The sequence below is a fragment of the Aspergillus welwitschiae genome, assembly GCF_003344945.1.
Source record: "Aspergillus welwitschiae strain CBS 139.54b unplaced genomic scaffold BDQ94scaffold_2, whole genome shotgun sequence".
Classification (NCBI taxonomy): Eukaryota; Fungi; Ascomycota; class Eurotiomycetes; order Eurotiales; family Aspergillaceae; genus Aspergillus; species Aspergillus welwitschiae.
Genome location: NW_020798696.1, coordinates 1,600,925 through 1,619,580, shown reverse-complemented (window position 1 = coordinate 1,619,580; position 18,656 = coordinate 1,600,925). Strand labels below are relative to the sequence as shown.

Sequence of the window (18,656 nt, the reverse complement as noted above, 5' to 3'; positions counted from 1 at the left end):
TTCCTGCCAGCAAGTAAGTGTTTCTCGGGACACTTAACCATCCCACTATTTTCACTCCTGTCACTCTTCTCCTTCACCCTCCTCTCACTGTCCCTTCACCATCAACCATCATAGTCACGACCACTACCGCTCATAAATCCCTGCATTTCCCCTTTCTTTCCATCGTACTTTGCGACTCCTCCTCAGCACTGTGTTAACTGCAATTTAGATCCTTCTGTGATCTTTCAGCATCTTGTTGATTAACACTTTCACGCGTTCCGCGATGGCTTCGAATACACGTGTCGAGTAAGTCCCCGAATCTCTTTGGACAGATACTGGCTGACTGCAGATAGCTTCGAGTCTTCTGGAGCCCAGGGTAGATATCATTATTTCCCTCGCCATTTGGTTATATTCGTTAGTTGCCAATAACTGATCTTTGTTCCAGAATGGACGCTACCGGGCTACGGAAAGCAAGGTTACTATCCATCCCAAGCAACAGCAAAGTCCGGAACTGATCACTTTTATAGAAGCTTCAAAGCCCACGCCGGATGAGGTTTCCAAGCAACCCCCAGCCGCACCTGCCAATAAAGGCACTCCCAGCACGCCGGTTCGTCCCCCAGGTATACCACGACCAACAAGAGCCCGTGGAGGTTATCGCGGACGGATTGGACACTCAAGCGGGGTATCGCCCAAGCCAAACGTCTTTGGTGATTCGCCCGCAAAGTCGAAGTGGAGAGGTAAACTAGAGCCTGCAGGTAAGACCAGACCCTGCGTGCAGTGTGATCCAAAAGCTCACTAAGGAAACTGCAGGCCTCGTTAAACTACCCGCGCCTTTCGGATTGTTGAAGAATGAGTATACACAGACTTTCTGCAGTTGTTGTTTTTAAATGTGCTAAAGCTGTTGCAGGTTTTTTGGCGTTGCAAGATCGACAAGCTCAATCAGAAAGCCCCCGGCGGCGCATGGCCGCTATGAGGTTTTTGAAGAGATTAGTCGACGTACAGGAGCTTTCATTAAACCACCCTTCTATAACGATACTGTAAGCTCCATGAGCCAGCGCCCCCCCCCCCCAAAAAAAAAGTCGCACACTAACGGAGATAGGTCATCTACCTATGGGGCGAGCCACCTCAAGTTGCAGCTGCAAAGGACATCATTCTCAGTATCATGGCAAAGTGTAGCCATTCGAGCAAAAAGAAGGTAGAATGGGATAAGGTTACGGCACATTCAGTCAGTAAGGAAGTTCGTGTGGAGATGAAGGAGAGATACAATGCCAGGCTCCAGGCGCTGCAAAAGCCACCGGATTCCTCCTACGACTTTTCGGACTTTGTGAGTAAATTAGGATTACCCTTTCACACACTTTATTGACCGCCTGACTGATTCTCATTTGTAGATGCTATTTCTGTGGCCAAAGGATGGTCCTTCTATTCATGACTCCCTGGGTCCGCAGCTCGAGGCCCTCGACCACATACGGGTCAAGTTCAATTGTCACGTCTTTGTCCCAAAAGATCTCCCGGATCACATCTGCGCTGTTGGGCACAACGACGAGGCCATGAGGCAGATCGTCCGACGCCTCAGAACGAAGTACACTGAGGTTGTTGCCAACTATGTTGTGAAAGGCAAGCTCTACCTTGTCGAGCCTCCGACTGCCATGAAAAGTAAGATTGTCGTAAAGAAGGACGCCCGCCTAGCGAAGCCCTTACTCCGTGGAATTCCACTCCAGGGCTCCGAGGCGGAACGGTGGCCCGATCGAGCGAGCCTGATCCAATCAAAGAATAATGCCCGGCTTCTGAGCATGGTCGAGAAATGTCTAAAGGGCGTGGTCGTTGTTCGTGGACATTTGCGTATGCGGGTCAATCTCGGCTCGTTTGTACTCGACCAGTACCGTATTCCGGCAGACGACAAGCCATACTATGTTCTGGAGGAGTTCAGGGAAATGATACTGCACGAGCAGACTAAGGGACGCTTGATACCAGGGTAAGCTCCGCTCTGTTGTGTTTGTGACGATGTCACTGATCATTCGTCATCCCTACAGCCTCAAGGTCCATAAGGACGAACTTCTTGCTAGATGTTACCAGGCTACCCATCTGCTTCAGCCATACCTCAGCACGGCACAAACGCTGAGCAGTGCCGAGCCTGCATTTTCAGTGAATTTCGAATTTCTAGGCCAAAGCAACTCCATGCTTCGACTGGAGGCAGAGTTCGCCAGGAGTCCCGGTGCATCAGAATACGAGGCCACCCAGCGAAGGTGGCTTAAACCCCGTCAGGACGGCCAATCCAGCGACAAACGCCCACCCCTGCAGGTAGCCGTCGTTGACTTCGAAAGGTCTGACTGGCAGCTCGAGTTGAAGTCTCTGGAATTCTACCAGGCCAGTTCGATCGATGCTGCATTGAGAGATTTTGCAAACACCATCAAGTTCCGTAGTACTGCTACTATGCACGATATTTCGGCCAAGCCCGAGAGAAAGGTCAAATTCTCTCAGTCCGCGCCGGTGGCCAGGTTTATTGAGAAATCCGCCATTCGTTACAGGATCAAAGGAACCAATTATACTCTAGAGATTGCCCGCTATGATGAGTATAGCCGTGCAAATGCGTCAGCGTTGTCGAGCAAGCTACCGGGGAATTACGCGGGCCCGTTCACCACGGAGCCTAATACTTCCTGGGGCGCATCTTTGTTCGACCCTCACTGGGACAATCTCTTGGGTGAACATGCCAACTTGGCTATCGGGCATGCTGCTCAATATGATCCTACTTTGGATAGCTTTTTCCCGGCAAGAGGGGCAGCGGGCGGCTCAGAGAAAAGCCAAGGGTTCTGGGAGTTTGTCGACATGGTGAAGCAGGTTGCGGGACTAATGGGTCCTGTACGGACCACTGCAACCTCTTCTGGAGAGAAGGCTTTGCTTGGCTCCGATTCTGCACCGAGCGTCAAGCCCTCGACGGTTCAGGGCCGATCGAGCGACTCGTCGCCGGTAATGGGCATGACCGATCTGGCTGGGCTGCTCAATGCAGACCTCGGCACCTTGTTTTAGTCTCAGGGGCCGAGGTGTCAGGCCGAGACTTCTCTGGCGTGTCCGAGAAAAAAAGCAGAACTACGGCGTATGGGAAAGGGGAGGGAATGGAGGTGGAGGCGTTCGTTAATATGATATTATGTTGTGCACTGCTTCAGCTTCAGCTCTAAATTGCCAGTTTTTATTATAACCACCTCCATAATTTTCGGCCGAGTCCGTGTCCCTCTGAAGTGCCAGCTGACAGTGGAATTCCGTCAATGAAGCCGGCGTGCTCGTATCGGACCTGCCTCTTGTAACCCGCAGCTTGAGTAACATCAGACAGGTCTGTTCCAACGCGTCCTCACAAGGGGTGTAACAGTTCCAGTCGTTGTTCATTTCGACTATATATCCATCCCAAGGCCACGCAATCTCCTATACTATGGGCCTAGAGTCACTCAACCGGCACCCGCAGACGCAGTAGCAGAGGACCCAGCACCCTCAGCCAGCAACTTTTGTCTCAGAGCTAGTAGCAATCGTTAGTTCACCGCAAATAAAACCAGAAATTGTCCTCAGCCAAGAATATGCATCGCATCACTCACCATCCTCAAACAACCTCTGCTGCTGACTCTTCGTTTGCACAATCTTCTCCAACTCCGTAAGATTCGTCTCCAGACTCTTAACCTTATCCTCGTAGAACTCGATAGCCTTGGACGTAGTCTACCAACCCATTAGCCTCATTCTCCCCCATAAACAAAAACCTAGATAGATAGATAGATACTTAGACAAGGGTATAAATGGACTCACCTTCTCAACATAAAACCCCGTTCCCACATCAACAAGCACCTTCTCCCGATCCGCCAACTTCCCCTTCACATACAGCGAGCTCGTCAACGGCACCAGGATGTCCTCCTTTCCGTCGGTGCCCTTCTTCTGAGACCCAATTACACCTTCGTTGATGGAGCGCACGCAGTCTTTGAACTTGAGTTGCGCGGCGCGCAGCTTGGCGTGCGAAGTCGTCAGGTGTTCAAGTTCTGAGGAGAGACGGGTTTGAAGCGCGCGGAGTTGCGGAACGGAGAGGGAGTTGATGTTGACTTTTGGTGAGTGGGTTTGAGTTAGTGGTGAGGTTGGTTTTGGGGGGGGAGGTGTTTGGTGTGCGTACCTGAGCCCGGAGGGGGGGAGTCGGATGATGCGGGGGTGTTGGGAGGTGGCATTTTTGGTTGTCTGCGAAATATTGGTTAGGGGTCTGGAGAGAAGATTGGGGTGATGAGGTTGTGAGGGGGGAAAGGGTGTGGAATTGTGTGCTGTACTTACTGGGTTATGTGGTGATGGTGATGGTGATGATGCTGGCTTCGAGCTTTGAGGCCCGCGGTCAAGTGTATTGGTGGGGAGGGATGGGATGCATAGTGTGCATAAGTGGTGGGTTAGTCAGCGGGGGTTGTGGGTGGGGCGTGTGTGTGTGTGCTGTGCAGCCCTATGTACTTTAGTTATAATTACTATTGGAGTGCGAATTAGGGTGGTATGGACGATATATTGAGGTATGTAATTTCCTTATGATGATGTAGGTACTATTGAGGTAGTATAATGTATGAGTTCTAGATGTGAGGAGTGGTGTACGTCTTTGGTTAGGCTTAGAGACCTCATACTAAATACTATGTCTACACAATATACAGTTCTACGCAAAGTGTTCTGCACCGAGCAAACCATGTATTTGTATCTTGTTTGTATATCACTTTCCTATAGCCAAGAATTGTATAGATGATCAAAGTCTTAGGCAGCCACAACATACCTAGCAATCAGTAACAGCACCGACGATAATCTCACCATCAGACAAAAGCTTCGAGGGGTTGAGTACTACCCAGGATCAACTGTTCCTCTTCTCAATTTATGATACATCAAAAATGACAGCTTCAATCTGCAAGTTCAATGAGAACTCATGTCAGCATGGTCGTAAGCATAGTTTATGGATTGCAAGTCCATTTGCATTTGCACGCGCTCGCCTAGATAAATTATGAGAGTCATTTAAATGAGTCAAGTATGCATAAAGCTATAAATGGCGTGAAGTCGAATAACCACAGTGTTTCAGTTGAGCTATATGGATCAGTTCCAAATCACAGTGGCGTTAAGGGCACAACTAAGCTTTATGGTTTTCCAACGATAAGATATTTAAATGTACTCACGATAACCTTCAACTGGGTATTCCTCCAAAAAGTGATTTAGCTGACACTCGGCAACTTCAAATCGTCGGATATTTTGAAGAGTCAACTTTTCCACACCGAATTTATCGTGAACCACAACCAAGTAGACAACCCCACAGGCTTCATTGAAACCAACCGAGACGTTGTAAGTGAGACAATTATTGGCGAGGATTGCTTCTGCCTTTGCAGTGAGTGCACATCTGAGGACGGGTGATGGAGAACGGCTGCTTTCGGGTGAGGTTAGTTCGATACCCATGTTGAAGGATTGAGTGTTGCTGTTGTTGCTTGGAGCTCAGTGATGGATGGTGATGCTTATCTTATGTGTGGTTGGTAAAATTGGGGTGGATGTTCTTATATCCTTTACAGGGTGTAGGGGGACCCATGGAGAGGTGGATAGAGATTGCTTGTATATGACTTACTGGTATGTTCCGGACTGTATCAGCTCCTGGTCTGTGTTTGGATATGATGATAAGTTTCCGTTTTTATAAATTCAGGTAGGTTTTATATAAATGATGCGGTGACTGCCCGGATTTTATGGGATTTATCTTCGACAAAATGGCGAGAGCCATTGGATTGATGGGGTTCGACTTGGAAGGATTTATATATACTACTTTATTTCGTAGTTAAAGAAAGGGAGAGGAGCCTTTCTAGCCTTTATAGAAGAAGTGCGTCATGTGATGGACTGCTTGTTCAGGGAAGTTCCATTGAATGAAGGGAACTCGATGTTAATTCCCGATAGTACGATTGTAGTCTATCAATAGATATTCAAACCAAGGCGGTATTTACCCATAGTACATATGTCTACGTTAGAGGCTTGAAATTTTCATTCCTGCGCTCAATGTGCAGGAGCATTCCTCTATTACTAGGCATTCTTTTAGCATTTCCAGATACGCCAGGAAAAGTGAAATGGTAGCCTAGGAAGAGACATCGGCCTCTATCTTCTCTAATATACGAGGACCATTCATTATGTATAGACAATACTGGTAGTGTATCGCACACATATAAGCTGTAGATTTATTCAGAAGGTAACTGGAGTCTCAGCTTTCATTGCAACTACTCATAGTTCCAGCTAGGATAGACATTAAGATCATAATTCTCTTCTATTCTTATCCTCACAAGCAATACACCAGCACTCAGTAGAATCAACCGCCCCTCAATTCCTAATCTGCAATCCAGTAATCCGCAACAGGATCAAACCCACCCCTCTGCTCGAACAGATTCACCAGGGGAAGAAAGAGCTGTCGAGTTTGAGGCGTAGTCATCTCGGTATTCTCATCCACCTCCATCGAATCACTCTCAGGAATAATCTCTCCCTTTTCAGAAAAAACAGCCTCATCGTAGGCAGCTGCCGGCGTTAACTTCCGGGAGGCTCTCTCAATCCAAGGCCGACCCTTCCCTGCATCATAATCCATTCGAAGCTGTTCCCAGGTTGTCCATTCCCATCCACTGCATTTGTTGGGTTCCATGAGCTGTTGGTTGTCAGTATGTATTTTTCTATGGATAAGGTGAATATGAATGAAAAGATGCACATAACCACGACACATTCATGATGACACCAAGCACGTGAATATGATATGAAGAGATAAAGAAGGAAGAAAAATGGCATGAGGAAGAAGCTGACCTTAGGCTGCGCATCCACATCACAAAGCTTACATCCCATTACCACAGTAATGTAGTGCTTTCCCTCCGATTCCATGATATCATTAGTGACAGTTAAGAAGCGAATATCTTGGACCTTGAGATCGGTCTCTTCGAGGATTTCGCGCTCTGTACATGTCTCGAATGACTCGTTGAGTTCGAGATGTCCACCTGGAAGTGCCCAGGTTCCTGAAATTGAAAATATATCAGTATGTTAATCAAATCAGTGGTAGCGACGATAGTATATTAGTGTAAATGATGATGTTCTTGTCTTGATGATAATTGTGATCATGGCGGTAGATACGTACCAGCACCGTGACTGCCTTTTCTTTGACCGATAATAAATTCGTTGTGACCGTTGAAGATGAAGACGGCCACACCTACCCGGGCATGTGTGTGGGGGTTCATTTTGTGAAGGTTTGGTTCGGGTCTGAAAGGCAGGCTTTTGAACATGGGGTATGAATGGGACCGAAATGGGTTGCTTTTAGTGGTGGTAGTGTTCAGGTGGTGAGAGATGAGCGCAGGCTGCAAAAATGCAGCGAGACAGAGTCTACTTGTCTATTTTTTATACTGTGTGAATATATTCACCAATATCGGAAAGTGACTACTGCAAGGCGGGATTTGCAGACTAGGCTGATGCAAGGTGGCGGGTACTTAATTAACAGAATGGAGGGGTATATATTAACGGAAGTTACCTAGCAATTAGTAGTGATAGTGTACAGTGATTCTACCAATGTGATAGCGTGGCGCAGCTTGCAGTGCCTGCCCGTAACACAGCCCGAGGGATTGAAGTTCCCTACAGCTTCTCAAGCAAAGAACCCACAAACTCCGGCAGAGCCTCCAAGGCAACATCCTCACGTACTTCAAGTCGCCGACACTGCACTTCCAGGGTGCGCTGCTTTTTCCAGCCTTTGCCTACGACCACAATCACAGGGTAACCAATAAGATCTGCATCTCCCAGCTTCCAACCCATCTGCTTATCGCGGTCGTCGAGGATGACGTCCAAGGCAGTAGTGGGCTCTGAGGTGAGCGCGTCATAAATTTTCACTGCTTCCTCTTCCATTCCCTTGGCAGGGACGACGATAACTTCGTAGGGAGCGATCGCACGGGGCCAGTTGAGACCCTTGGCATCTGCCAGGTTGTCTGCTACCGCGCTGATCATGCGTGATACTCCGATACCGTGACAGCCCATCTGCATTGGGACTAATTGGTCTTTTTGGGAGGACGATGAACGGTCGCTTGGGTCAAGGTGAGCGCGGTCAACCACCACAGAGGCCTGTAGAACATCGCTGTATCGCGTGCCAAGGTGGAACGTGTGACCAAGTTCGGTGGCTTTGTGGGTCTTTGTCAAGCCTTGGCCGCATTTCGAGCACTGGTCGCCTTCGTGCACCCGTACAAGGTTGAGATAGTTGTTGGTTCCGGGGAAGCGATCGAGTTTTGAAAAGTCAACATCCTCCACGGCGCGGTTAATCCCGTCTAATGTATCTGTCAAAGGAGGGCGCTTGTATGCCCGCACATATGAGTCGTACACATCCAACACTCGAGGCCGCTGGCCGGAAGCTTCCTCTGACTGAATGTGCTTTGCCCATTGTTCCAAGGGGTTTTCAATACTGATATCAAGGTCTATGCCGGCTGCCTTGGCAATAGACTTGACGGCATGGGAGTTGACTTCCCTTTCAGCTGGCGGCTGACTAGGGTCCTTCAATGTATACTGCGGATACCAGCAGCGCAGCAGTGTGTTTTTGTCTTGTGATATCGCCATCCACAGGCCAACAGAAACAGCTTTCGCTGATTCGCCAGATACTTCGCCCGTGTCAAAGCCGGATGCGTGACCAATTTGAGCTTGCTGGTCATCGACATTATGGGCCTTTCCATCGGCAAGTTCCTCGTTGTAGACACTATCGCAGCTGGAACAGCTGATAACTGTGTCCTCGCCCTTGTTGCTAGCAAAGTGGAACTCGTGACTTAGGCTACCGCCCATGTTTCCGGAATCCGCAGCAGCAACCAAATAGGGGATCTTGAGCTCATCGAAGAGCTCTGTGTAAGCCTTCTTTACAGCTGTATACGTCTTCAGGGCATTCTCGGCGTTGTAATCGAAAGTGTAAAGATCCTTCATGATGAATTCACGCCCACGAAGTAAGCCCTGTCTGGGTCGCTGTTCATCCCGGTACTTCCTTGCTACGTTGATGTCAGCAGTTGTCTCAGCCTTGGATTATCTACTTACATATTTGGTACACTCGCACTGGCAGATCTCTATAGGATTTGGTAAGATGACCCACTAGAGTGGTGATCTCCTCTTCATGAGTCGGCGCAAGAAGAAAGCGGGACTCTTTCCGATCCTGGAAACGAAAGATCTGAGACAGACGTAAGTAAACGTTGATACAAAGACAGCGGATTTCATACTTCCGAGCCCTCTTTGAGACGCCCAGACTGCTCCCAAAGCTCCTGGGCGGATAAAGATGATAATGACACCTTAGATGCCCCTGCCGAGATCCACCCAATAAGAAAGAACTCAATGACTGCAGAGGACGTATCGTTAACATACCAACTGTTCGCATATACTTGTCAATGAGTCGCTCTAGCTTATCTTGGACACGCAGTCCCAGAGGCAGCATATGGAATATCCCCGAGTAAGCCTGAAGACCGGATCAGGACTAGATCTATCGTATTGGGAGTGACACTTACCTGTCGCAAAAAACCACCTCGGATCAAGAGGTCATTGGCATCCTCTGAGCAACATTAGAAGCCGTCAACAATGGGATAGGCTGGCAATAATCAATACCTTTCTCACCCTGGACGGGCTTTTTGGTAATGCCGCCCGTCGGAATCCAAAAATTAGAAACCCGGCTACGCCCATCTACCTATGGATCAGTCAGCGGGATTTCTGGGTTGACAGTGACCTGGATCGTATACATGAAAGGCGCATTTTGATGTTCTATGGAATCGAGCAATACCAAAGTAAGCTCGACATGTTGCGGAATAACGGCCCGGAACCGGGCGAAACCCGGAGATCATGAGGCCGGACGATCAGGACAGCCCCTCAGCACTCGGCAGTAATGTTCATCCAAACCAATGGATGACACCATAACCTAGCCAGATCAATCGCAAAGTAAATAGATCGCAAGCATGCGAAACTCGACGACTTCGGATGGTCCGTGCGCCGACCCATGGGTCTCGGCCCGCCGTTTCTCCGGCGGCCTGGGGGCTCTCCTCAATTTTTTGGCGGCAGAAAAAAAGTAGATGCAAATCCCCATCATCAAGTCTACATTTGGCCGTACAACATCCGTCATGGCCAAAAGTAAGGGGAAGCGCTCTTCCGGAGCAGACAACATCATCCCCGACGGTGGTGTCGCTGTTAACGACTCCGCCCCCGGTGCTGATGCTCTTCCACAACTCGAGGAAAGTGCATTTGCCGGCTTGCGACAGAAGATCGAACAGCGACTGAAGGACCAGAGCGCCTCGAAGCAGAAGCCGAAGAACAACAAGGGAAAGTCGGGTCCCAGTGATACGCCACAGAAGAAAGAGCCTGCACCCAAGCCCGAGCCGAAGCAAGCGTTCAACAACGACAAGAACAACAAAGGCAAGAAGCGGGACCGCAATGGTGAGGTGATCGCAAGGGAGGAGAAGGCTGTTTCGAAAGATAAGAAGCCGGCATCGAAGGAGAACCAGGCCGATGTTTTGCGGCAAGAGATTTTGGCCCTCGGAGGCACGGAGGAAGATTTGGATCTCATCGCCGGGGTTGGTTCGGACTCTGAAGTTGAAGATGCTACAGAGAAGAAATCGAAGGGCAAGTCCGACGATGCTTCTCTCCGGAAGGAACTTTCGAGTATCCTGGCTGCCGCCGGTCAGGTTGTCCCTGACGACCTAGAGGACGAAGAGGTGGAGGAAGAGGAAGCCGAGGAGGCAGAAGCAAGCGAGGAAGATGACGTCGAAGAGGATGAGGAGGAAGAAGCCGAGGATGATGAGGACGAGGAACCCTCAGAGGATGAAGAGCCAGCTCCCGCCCCCGCCCCGAAGGAGACCAAAGAATCGGCCAAGAAAGAGAAAGCCAACAAGGAACCCGCCGCCGAAGTCGTCTTCCCCAAGGAGTTTTCCAAACTCGTGAGTATAGCCAGCCCAAATCACAAATATCCTTCTAATGTAGCCATTAGGCTGTTCGACCCAGGTCCGATTGGTACATGACGGAACTGCCCTCGATACCGACAGCACAAGCAAAGTCGCTGCCTCGTCATGTGGTGGATCGGTTCTACGATTACGCCGTCTCTCTGCTCGAGAAGGAAAACAAGATGTACGCGGAAGCGCAGCAAGCATCTGCCTCTTCATCCCACAAGTTCTACAGCACGATCATGTCTACCGGTACACTTAGCGATAAGACTTCTGCCCTGACTCTTGCTGTTCAAGAGTCACCTCTTCACAACACGAAGGCATTGGGTGACCTCATCGCCCTTGGAAAGAAGCGCAGTCGTGCTCAGGCCGTGGAAGTCTTGAGATCGCTCAAGGATATGTTCGCTCAAGGAACGTTACTTCCTAGCGACAGGAGACTCCGGGCTTTTGCCAACCAGCCGTCTCTTATTGCTGCGTTGCAAGGCGCAGGCAGCAGGTGGTCCGAAGGAGACCCTCTCCCTGGAGGGCTTCAGAAGAGCCACCTGATTGTTTGGGCTTATGAGCACTTCCTGAAGGATCAGTTTTTCGAAGTCCTTAAGATCCTCGAAGTCTGGTGTAATGATGAGATTGAGTTCTCTCGCTCCAGAGCTGTCAGCTACGTTTACGAACTACTCAAGGAAAAGCCGGAGCAGGAAACGAACCTCCTGCGACTGTTGGTCAACAAGCTGGGAGATACGTCGAAGAAGATTGCTTCGCGGGCATCCTACCTCCTGTTGCAACTTGAACAGGCCCACCCTCTGATGAAGCCCACCATCATCGCCGCCGTGGAGGAAGTCCTTTTCCGTCCTGGTCAGAGTCAACATGCCAAATACTATGCTGTTATCACGCTGAACCAAACGGTCTTGAGTCTCAAGGAAGAGACCGTTGCATTGAAGCTGCTTGACATCTACTTCTCGATTTTTGTTGCTCTCCTGCGGCCTAACAAGGAGCCAAAGGGCAAGAAGAACGGAAAATATGGCAACAAGCACAACAAGAACAAGGGGAAGGAGGACTCTGACAGGAGTCTGGCTCAGACTGAAGAGGTGCGGGATAAATTGACCTCTGCAGTCCTGACTGGTGTCAACCGAGCCTACCCATTCACCAGCTCGGATAGTGAACGGTACGTTTCGCATGTCCTTGATTTCTATACATCGCTAATCCGTCTTTAGTCTCTCCAAGCACATCGATACTCTCTTCCGCATCACACACTCCGCCAACTTCAACACCAGTATCCAGGCGCTCATGCTCATCCAGCAGATCACTGCTACTCACCAGGTCGGTGCTGATCGCTTCTACCGCACATTATATGAGTCTCTTCTCGACCCGCGGGTTGCTACATCCTCTAAGCAGTCGCTGTATCTCAACCTTCTGTTCAAGGCCTTGAAGAACGATCTGAACACCCGTCGTGTGAAGGCGTTCGTGAAGCGTATCGTTCAGGTTCTTGGGCTGCACCAGCCCGCGTTCATCTGCGGTGTCTTCTACCTGATCCGTGAACTGGAGAAGACATTCCCCGATCTCGCTTCCTTGTTCGATCAACCAGAGGAGAACGATAGCGATGATGAGGAGGTGTTCCGCGATGTTCCTGATGAAGATGACGAGCCGCAGGAACAGCCAGAAGCCCCACAGAAGTCAGAGAAGCCATCCACGCAATACGACCCCCGCAAGAGAGACCCCGGCCACAGCAATGCCGACCGGACATGTCTGTGGGAATTGGTAAGTCTATCTTGATAATGAAATGTTGTCTCTCGCTAATAAGGTTTTATAGCTGCCCTACTTGTCTCATTTCCACCCCTCCGTGTCTGTGAACGCGGCTCACCTGCTCGACCACAAGCCGATGTCCGGACAGCCCGATCTCACATTGCACACGTTGTCTCACTTCCTCGACCGCTTCGTCTACCGGACCCCCAAGGCCTCTGCGCTCACCCGTGGTTCATCTATCATGCAACCGTTGGCAGGCAGCGAGGCCAAGGACCGGTTGGTCTCGGGCGGCAAGCAGTTCCAGCAGCTGCCTCTCAACTCGGAGGCCTTCTGGAAGAAGAAGTCCGAGGAAGTTGCAGCGGAAGATGTCTTCTTCCACGAATACTTCAGCCGCATTGGAAAGGGTCAAGACAAGGACAAGACCAAGAAGGCCAAGGATGCGGTCGACGAAGACGAGGAGGATGCCGAACTCAGCGGCGCCGAGTCCGAGATCTGGAAGGCGTTGGTTGACTCCCGTCCCGACCTGGAAGCAGGCAGCGACGACGACCTCGACATGGACGATCTCGAGTCCGCATACGACAAGTCCGACGAAGAAGGCGGCGACAGCGAAGTCGAACTCAACCTTGATTCGGATGACGAGATGGAGGATATCGAGGAGGCCGCAGTATCCGATATCGAAAAGGAGGAAGAGCAGCCCGCTCTTAAGACTAAGGCTAAGAAGGGCAAGGCCGCCAAGGAAGAAGAGCCATCCGACGACGAGGATGCGTTTGACATGGACGTTTCAGACGATGAGGCCTTCGTTGACAGTGACGAGGAACTGCCCTCTGACGTGGAACTCGGAGCGGCTGTTGAGCCTCCGAAGGATGACAAGCAATCCGACCGGAAGAAGCGGCGCAAGCTCAAGCACCTGCCCACATTTGCTTCGGCGGACGACTATGCGGCCCTGCTGGCCGGGGAGGACGAGGGAATGTGAATTCGGAGCTTGTAGTTACTACCCTGATATGCTATCTATTGCAGTATACCACAAAAGCATGCACATTGGTTTGGAAACATGAACATCACTCCGTAGATGTAGTGAAACACAATAGGTCCCACCAAATACCCCTTACCTCATACGTAGCAAGAGAGTAGTAGTCTAAGTATGTATGGCCCGGCCCGCCCTGATTTGAGTGCTTCCATTCCTTCCTTCTCCAGGTATTCTATCCCTTGCGCAAGCAATATTCGACACAGCAACAGTGACCGGATCTAGTTTCCGAACCTTGCACCATGCAAAACACGACAGAGAGTATACATCCGTACTGAAAATGCCATCGAATCGCACAATAAACACTCACCATCCCATACCGAACTACATACTCGTTCAGCTAGCTATAACTCATAGCTAGCTGCCGATAAGCTTCCATCAAATCGTTTCCGCTGTCAGAAGTGGCGTAAAAGCGGCGCCACTAAGACCAAGCCAGCCGTCATACTAGATAGATAGGAGGACTAGTTCAGATCGTGGGACAGACACGACACGGACTGCGGCGTAAACTAGTGCATGCCTTAGCGCCTGGCGTAAGGCGTACATGCCTCGAGAAGAGATTTTATCGGCAGAGTTGCCCTGTTGTGTTGATTGGACTTGAACCGGGTCATTCTATAGCCATGTCTCCTGTCCTGGTGACGATAATGGAGAAGCAGGCTGCTCACTAACAAATACCCAGCGACTCTACTTATCAGTGACACCGGACATAGGATATTATCGAATTCGCAAACACCGACGCTAAATAGTAGACAAGCTACCTAAGATATCAAGGGAAAAAAAGAAAACTCTTTTTTTAAAAGAAACAAGGTGTTGGTGAGAGATCTCCCGGCAGTACTAGTGCTGAGCATACATACGCGCATAAGGCACATGGTTAGTTCCTAGTAACTAACTACTGCTCCTTACCCAACTAAGTAAGTAATCCAACCAGTTATTCCCCAGGCACGTGGGGAAGTGGCTTATCACGCCATCTATTAGCGCATAGCGTGCTCGACAAGGCTTAAAGAAGCAAATATCAGCAGTGTCAGTTTACTAACAGTGGCGGCTTTCATCTGTTCGAATTTTTTCCATTCCTCCCCAACCAAACCTTTTCAGCTTAGTTTTTTTTTTTTTTTTTTTTTCTTTTTTTCATTTTGCCATCGAAGGAATGCATGGATCCATGCACAAGGGAAACCAGTAAGAGATCTCGATACGATACGATAAGGCGAATAATCCACGCCCCAGAAGATTTCGAACAAGGGTCATGGAAACCATCGAAGCATGCGTTGTCGTCGTATGACTGGGTTTATCCTGGTATTTAATATCTATGCATGAGAGAGAGGCGTAGCTCTGGTCATGCCACACGACATCGTTTGCTTAGTGTAACCTAATCCAGAAGAGTGGAATGAATGGCTCGGGATAAGGTCGTAACGAATGGTTCCATTCCATCCTCCTTCCTTCCTTCCTTTTGGACCGGAAATTCTCTGCAAGAGGGGTTTCTGTCAAAAAGAGTAGAGAAAAAAAAAAGCTCAGCCGCTTAGGTTAGACGGATGCGGGGCAGTTCTGGATCGGGCGGTTCCGCCGCGGACATTGGACAAGAAGCTGATTGGCCGGGGAGACTGGCAAAGGTTGTACCGTGAACGGACCAATGGGCGGTGGGGACTGATGGGGGTGGGGTCTGAACGCGGCATTGCTGTTCTTAGCCGAGTCGAGCTTTAACGGAGGTGGAGAGAGCAAGTCCTCTACGTAGAAGATAGTAGTAGAGAGGGTAATGATGGTCAGGATAGATGGACAGGAATCATACACTATAGTACTTGGAAGGGGGATACATCAGTCTTCTAGTATTAGTCCCTGGACCAAAATCTAAGACTGCTTAGGTTCGTCCCAGTAACCTACCAGCAAAAGATGCACCGGTGGTGAATTCCGCTGGAGGACGTCATACAAAGTAGATGTTGTCATCGGCCATTCCGGACAGTCGGACTGGCCGGCTGCATTGCACGCCGGTCATTGGATCTCCGAGCCCCCGACTCGCAATCAGCGACTGCTGCTCCTTTTGCTATTCGTTCCCCAGTTTAAATCGTTAATTACTTAGTAAATTAAATCGCCTTTCCCTGCGGGTTTGCATTTTGCCTAGATAGTCTTGGGGTGAGAAGCCAAACCACCGGTGCTAGGCAACTAAAACCCATCCGGCGCGCGCTTTGGGAGAACCCAGCTTTCCAGGGCAGGCCAGGTTAAGGAAATAAGCGCATCCAGATTAAATCTCTTTTGCTTGAATTCATTTTCATTTTTATTTTTTTTTTTTCTTTTTCTTGCCTCAGCAGTACTTTTTCGCTCAGTTCTTTCAATCTGCTCGTGTTCACAAGCTTAGCACGTCATTTCTCACTTTTTCATCTAGATTTTTACCTTGGGTGATCTTGGGATTCTTTGTCGCGCATATCGCCCCCCCTGGTCTTGTAGTGTCGATCTGCCTCACGGTTATCTCCAGTAAGTATTAGGCTGCCCGCACGTGCCTTGACCAGTGTTATTCTTTTCTAGCCTGAACCTGACAACTAAAAAGATGTTAGATCCTTCCTCCGTTCTTCTTCTCGCTCTTCTCTCACCTTCCGTTACTCGCCTCGTTAATTCTCCTTCACTCGCTACCTGTCTTCGCGAAGGCAGTTCCTGATCACTATCGGCCACCTCTGATTATCCCAGAGCTATCCTTAACAATTTTACCCCAGTGTTGTGAAGTCGTCCTATTTTGTCGCATCTAAAGGCGCAGTACATGCATCCGAAGGCCTTCAGTGTCTCTTCTTCCTTTAGCTTCATCGCTTCCTATCACCTGCGGCTTGTCCGCTCGTTAAAATGGCGGAGTCCAACACTTTCAAGCCCGTCGTTTCCCGCCGGTCGTCTGTCTCCGATAATGCCAGTGCAGCAGATAAGTTGAAGCAGATGGATTTGGAAAACCAGAAACAGCAGGTGGGCTCTGGCTCAGACACGGATGGGGAAATCGGTCGCCAGATTGAAATGGAATCGGAGAATTCCATTAAATACCGTACCTGTAGTTGGCAGAAGGTATGTACTACAATCCACCTCGGAGCGGTGTACGCGCGCGATGCGCGCATAGTTGCAATGGCTGATTACAGACCTGTGTTAACTAGACGGCCGCCCTCCTGTTCTCCGAGTATATCTGTCTGGCTATCATGTCGTTTCCATGGTCCTATTCCGTTCTCGGCTTGGTCCCGGGGTTGATCCTCACAGTCGTCATCGCCATGATCGTGCTTTATACATCGCTGGTTATTTGGTATGTGTTTCCCGTTGTCGCATCGCTCGTTGAGGTCCCCGCTCATATCGTGTAGGAAGTTTTGTCTGCGACACCCACATGTCCGTGACGTGTGCGACATCGGCCAAATGATATTTTGGGACTCCAAGATTGTGTGGTATCTGACTGCAATCATGTTCCTGCTGAACAATACCTTTATTCAGGTACTTTCCTTGGGTTTGCCAAGTAATCTACAGCGCTGACATGGATTAGGGCTTGCATTGTTTGGTCGGCGCCGAGTATCTCAACACTATCAGTGGCCATGGAGCCTGCACCATTATCTTCTCACTTGTCACGGCGATCATCTCGCTGATCTGCTCCCTTCCACGCACCTTCAGCGCTCTATCCAAGGTGGCGACCCTGTCGGCATTTACCACATTCATTTCCGTCATGCTAGCCCTCATTTTCTCCGCCATTGAGGACCATCCCGCGGGCTATACCCCGGAGATGGGAGATCCCATTGTGAAAGCGATCCCTGTGCCTGGAACGACCTTCGTATCAGGAATGAGCGCTTTCCTCAATATCAGTTACACCTTCATTGGACAGATCACCCTGCCAAGCTTTATCGCCGAGATGAAAGAGCCCAAGGATTTCTGGAAGTCTGTCACCGCCGTCACCATTGCCGAGATTATCGTGTTCAGCTTGGTCGGCTCTATCGTGTACGCCTACACCGGTAACCAGTACATCACGTCGCCGGCATTCGGTTCTCTGGGTAACGAGGTATACAAGAAGGTGTCCTTCTCGTTCATGATCCCGACGTTGGTTTTCCTCGGCGTGCTGTATGCCTCCGTGTCGGCGCGTTTCATCTTCTTCCGCTTGTTCGATGGCACCCGCCACAAGGGTAACCACACCGTGCTCGGATGGGCCGCCTGGACCGGTATCCTCACCATCCTTTGGATCCTCGCCTTCATCATCGCCGAGGTGATTCCCTTCTTTTCCGACCTGGAGTCGATCATGAGCTCCCTCTTTGATTCATTTTTCGGCTTCATCTTCTGGGGCACGGCCTACCTGCGCATGCGTCGGGAGGACTATGGACCCAATTTCTACAAGAACCGTGGCATCCGCGGCTGGCTCGGCGCGATTCTCAATGTTACTCTCATTCTCGCTGGGTTCTTTTTCCTCGGACCAGGAACTTATGTGAGTTCTCCTCCTTTCTCCGGACATAACTAGCCGCAACCCGAAACTAACGAAATCCCACTAGGCATCCATTGAGAGTGTCATTATCAGCTACCGAGAAGGCACTGTCGGCACTCCCTTCTCCTGCGCCAACACGGGACTGTAGGTACAGAATCAACCATCTTGAGACGAAATAGCTTCAGGGCTGGCACCACAGAACGGGAAATGGTGATTTCTTAACGAGTACTTTCCACCATATTAACGACAAGTTTTCTCTGCTTATTAGTTTTATTATTGTTTGACATACCCATTGTTATGCTACTACCACTGTTTGTCGTCTACGAAAAATGAATGTGAAATTCATCACTGGCTGGTTGCCGGAATATGCTGATCGTGTCCTTCGGACTATGAGGGGTTTTACGAGAGGGGATGATGGGATGGAAAGAGGGGGGGGGGGGGGGGTAAGGTATATGTGTTTAATATGGTAAGGTTCGAAAAGGTCAGGCACGACCAGTAGTTCACTAGTCTAGTATTAGGTAGTTCTTAATTCTGTCCGGCTGGGGCAATTTAAGTGTACTTCAGTTAGCACATCGAGATGGATGGTAGG

General features: G+C 49.7%; 6 protein-coding genes across 6 annotated transcripts; 3 read left to right on the top strand and 3 right to left on the bottom strand.

Moving 5' to 3' along the window:
- Positions 1–262: 262 nt before the first annotated feature.
- On the top strand, positions 263–3,003 carry BDQ94DRAFT_165964 (uncharacterized protein; the record flags this gene model as incomplete). Its single annotated transcript, XM_026770443.1, has 9 exons — positions 263–285; positions 333–355; positions 425–454; positions 507–734; positions 790–832; positions 887–1,016; positions 1,079–1,303; positions 1,368–1,951; positions 2,010–3,003. The coding sequence occupies 9 exons, from the start codon at positions 263–265 to the stop codon at positions 3,001–3,003; spliced, it is 2,280 nt and encodes a 759-aa protein (XP_026631902.1).
- A 99-nt stretch (positions 3,004–3,102) lies between these two features.
- BDQ94DRAFT_134808 (prefoldin subunit 5) lies at positions 3,103–4,310 on the bottom strand. Its single transcript, XM_026764543.1, has 5 exons — positions 4,273–4,310; positions 4,121–4,182; positions 3,766–4,052; positions 3,561–3,678; positions 3,103–3,484 (listed from the first exon to the last, which is right to left on the bottom strand). The coding sequence occupies exons 2-5, from the start codon at positions 4,170–4,172 to the stop codon at positions 3,417–3,419; spliced, it is 525 nt and encodes a 174-aa protein (XP_026631901.1). The 5' UTR covers positions 4,173–4,182; positions 4,273–4,310; the 3' UTR covers positions 3,103–3,416.
- A 2,006-nt stretch (positions 4,311–6,316) lies between these two features.
- BDQ94DRAFT_165962 (nucleotide triphosphate diphosphatase NUDT15) lies at positions 6,317–7,202 on the bottom strand (the record flags this gene model as incomplete). Its single annotated transcript, XM_026770442.1, has 3 exons — positions 6,317–6,625; positions 6,778–6,983; positions 7,103–7,202. 3 exons carry the CDS (start codon positions 7,200–7,202, stop codon positions 6,317–6,319), a joined length of 615 nt encoding a protein of 204 aa, XP_026631900.1.
- A 243-nt stretch (positions 7,203–7,445) lies between these two features.
- BDQ94DRAFT_49149 (putative proline--tRNA ligase AIM10) lies at positions 7,446–9,873 on the bottom strand. Its single transcript, XM_026775894.1, has 7 exons — positions 9,708–9,873; positions 9,577–9,655; positions 9,480–9,523; positions 9,340–9,430; positions 9,198–9,277; positions 9,019–9,148; positions 7,446–8,972 (listed from the first exon to the last, which is right to left on the bottom strand). Exons 1-7 carry the CDS (start codon positions 9,807–9,809, stop codon positions 7,591–7,593), a joined length of 1,908 nt encoding a protein of 635 aa, XP_026631899.1. The 5' UTR covers positions 9,810–9,873; the 3' UTR covers positions 7,446–7,590.
- Positions 9,874–10,034: 161 nt separating this feature from the next.
- BDQ94DRAFT_156618 (RNA-binding ribosome biosynthesis protein MAK21) lies at positions 10,035–13,608 on the top strand (the record flags this gene model as incomplete). The annotated part of the gene is made up of 4 exons (XM_026768645.1): positions 10,035–10,895; positions 10,946–12,057; positions 12,107–12,650; positions 12,703–13,608. 4 exons carry the CDS (start codon positions 10,035–10,037, stop codon positions 13,606–13,608), a joined length of 3,423 nt encoding a protein of 1,140 aa, XP_026631898.1.
- Positions 13,609–15,924: 2,316 nt separating this feature from the next.
- Positions 15,925–18,499, top strand: BDQ94DRAFT_134801 (putative neutral amino acid permease). The gene is made up of 6 exons (XM_026764542.1): positions 15,925–16,116; positions 16,190–16,686; positions 16,773–16,915; positions 16,971–17,097; positions 17,147–18,070; positions 18,135–18,499. The coding sequence occupies exons 2-6, from the start codon at positions 16,477–16,479 to the stop codon at positions 18,213–18,215; spliced, it is 1,485 nt and encodes a 494-aa protein (XP_026631897.1). The 5' UTR covers positions 15,925–16,116; positions 16,190–16,476; the 3' UTR covers positions 18,216–18,499.
- The last annotated feature ends 157 nt before the right edge of the window (positions 18,500–18,656 follow it).

Excerpts from the sequence above, each read along its gene's own strand:
- BDQ94DRAFT_134808 (XM_026764543.1), bottom strand. The coding sequence starts at position 4,172 with ATGCCACCTCCCAACACCCCCGCATCATCCGACTCCCCCCCTCCGGGC. Across the intron at positions 3,679-3,765 it reads CGGGGTTTTATGTTGAGAAG|ACTACGTCCAAGGCTATCGA; the intron begins GTGAGTCCATTT and ends ATGGGTTGGTAG. Across the intron at positions 3,485-3,560 it reads GCAGAGGTTGTTTGAGGATG|CTCTGAGACAAAAGTTGCTG; the intron begins GTGAGTGATGCG and ends GATTGCTACTAG.
- BDQ94DRAFT_49149 (XM_026775894.1), bottom strand. The coding sequence starts at position 9,809 with ATGATCTCCGGGTTTCGCCCGGTTCCGGGCCGTTATTCCGCAACATGT. Across the intron at positions 9,278-9,339 it reads CAAGTATATGCGAACAGTTG|GGGCATCTAAGGTGTCATTA; the intron begins GTATGTTAACGA and ends GGATCTCGGCAG. Across the intron at positions 9,149-9,197 it reads GTCTCAAAGAGGGCTCGGAA|ATCTTTCGTTTCCAGGATCG; the intron begins GTATGAAATCCG and ends CGTCTGTCTCAG.
- BDQ94DRAFT_134801 (XM_026764542.1), top strand. The coding sequence starts at position 16,477 with ATGGCGGAGTCCAACACTTTCAAGCCCGTCGTTTCCCGCCGGTCGTCT. Across the intron at positions 16,687-16,772 it reads GTACCTGTAGTTGGCAGAAG|ACGGCCGCCCTCCTGTTCTC; the intron begins GTATGTACTACA and ends TGTGTTAACTAG. Across the intron at positions 18,071-18,134 it reads TCCTCGGACCAGGAACTTAT|GCATCCATTGAGAGTGTCAT; the intron begins GTGAGTTCTCCT and ends AAATCCCACTAG.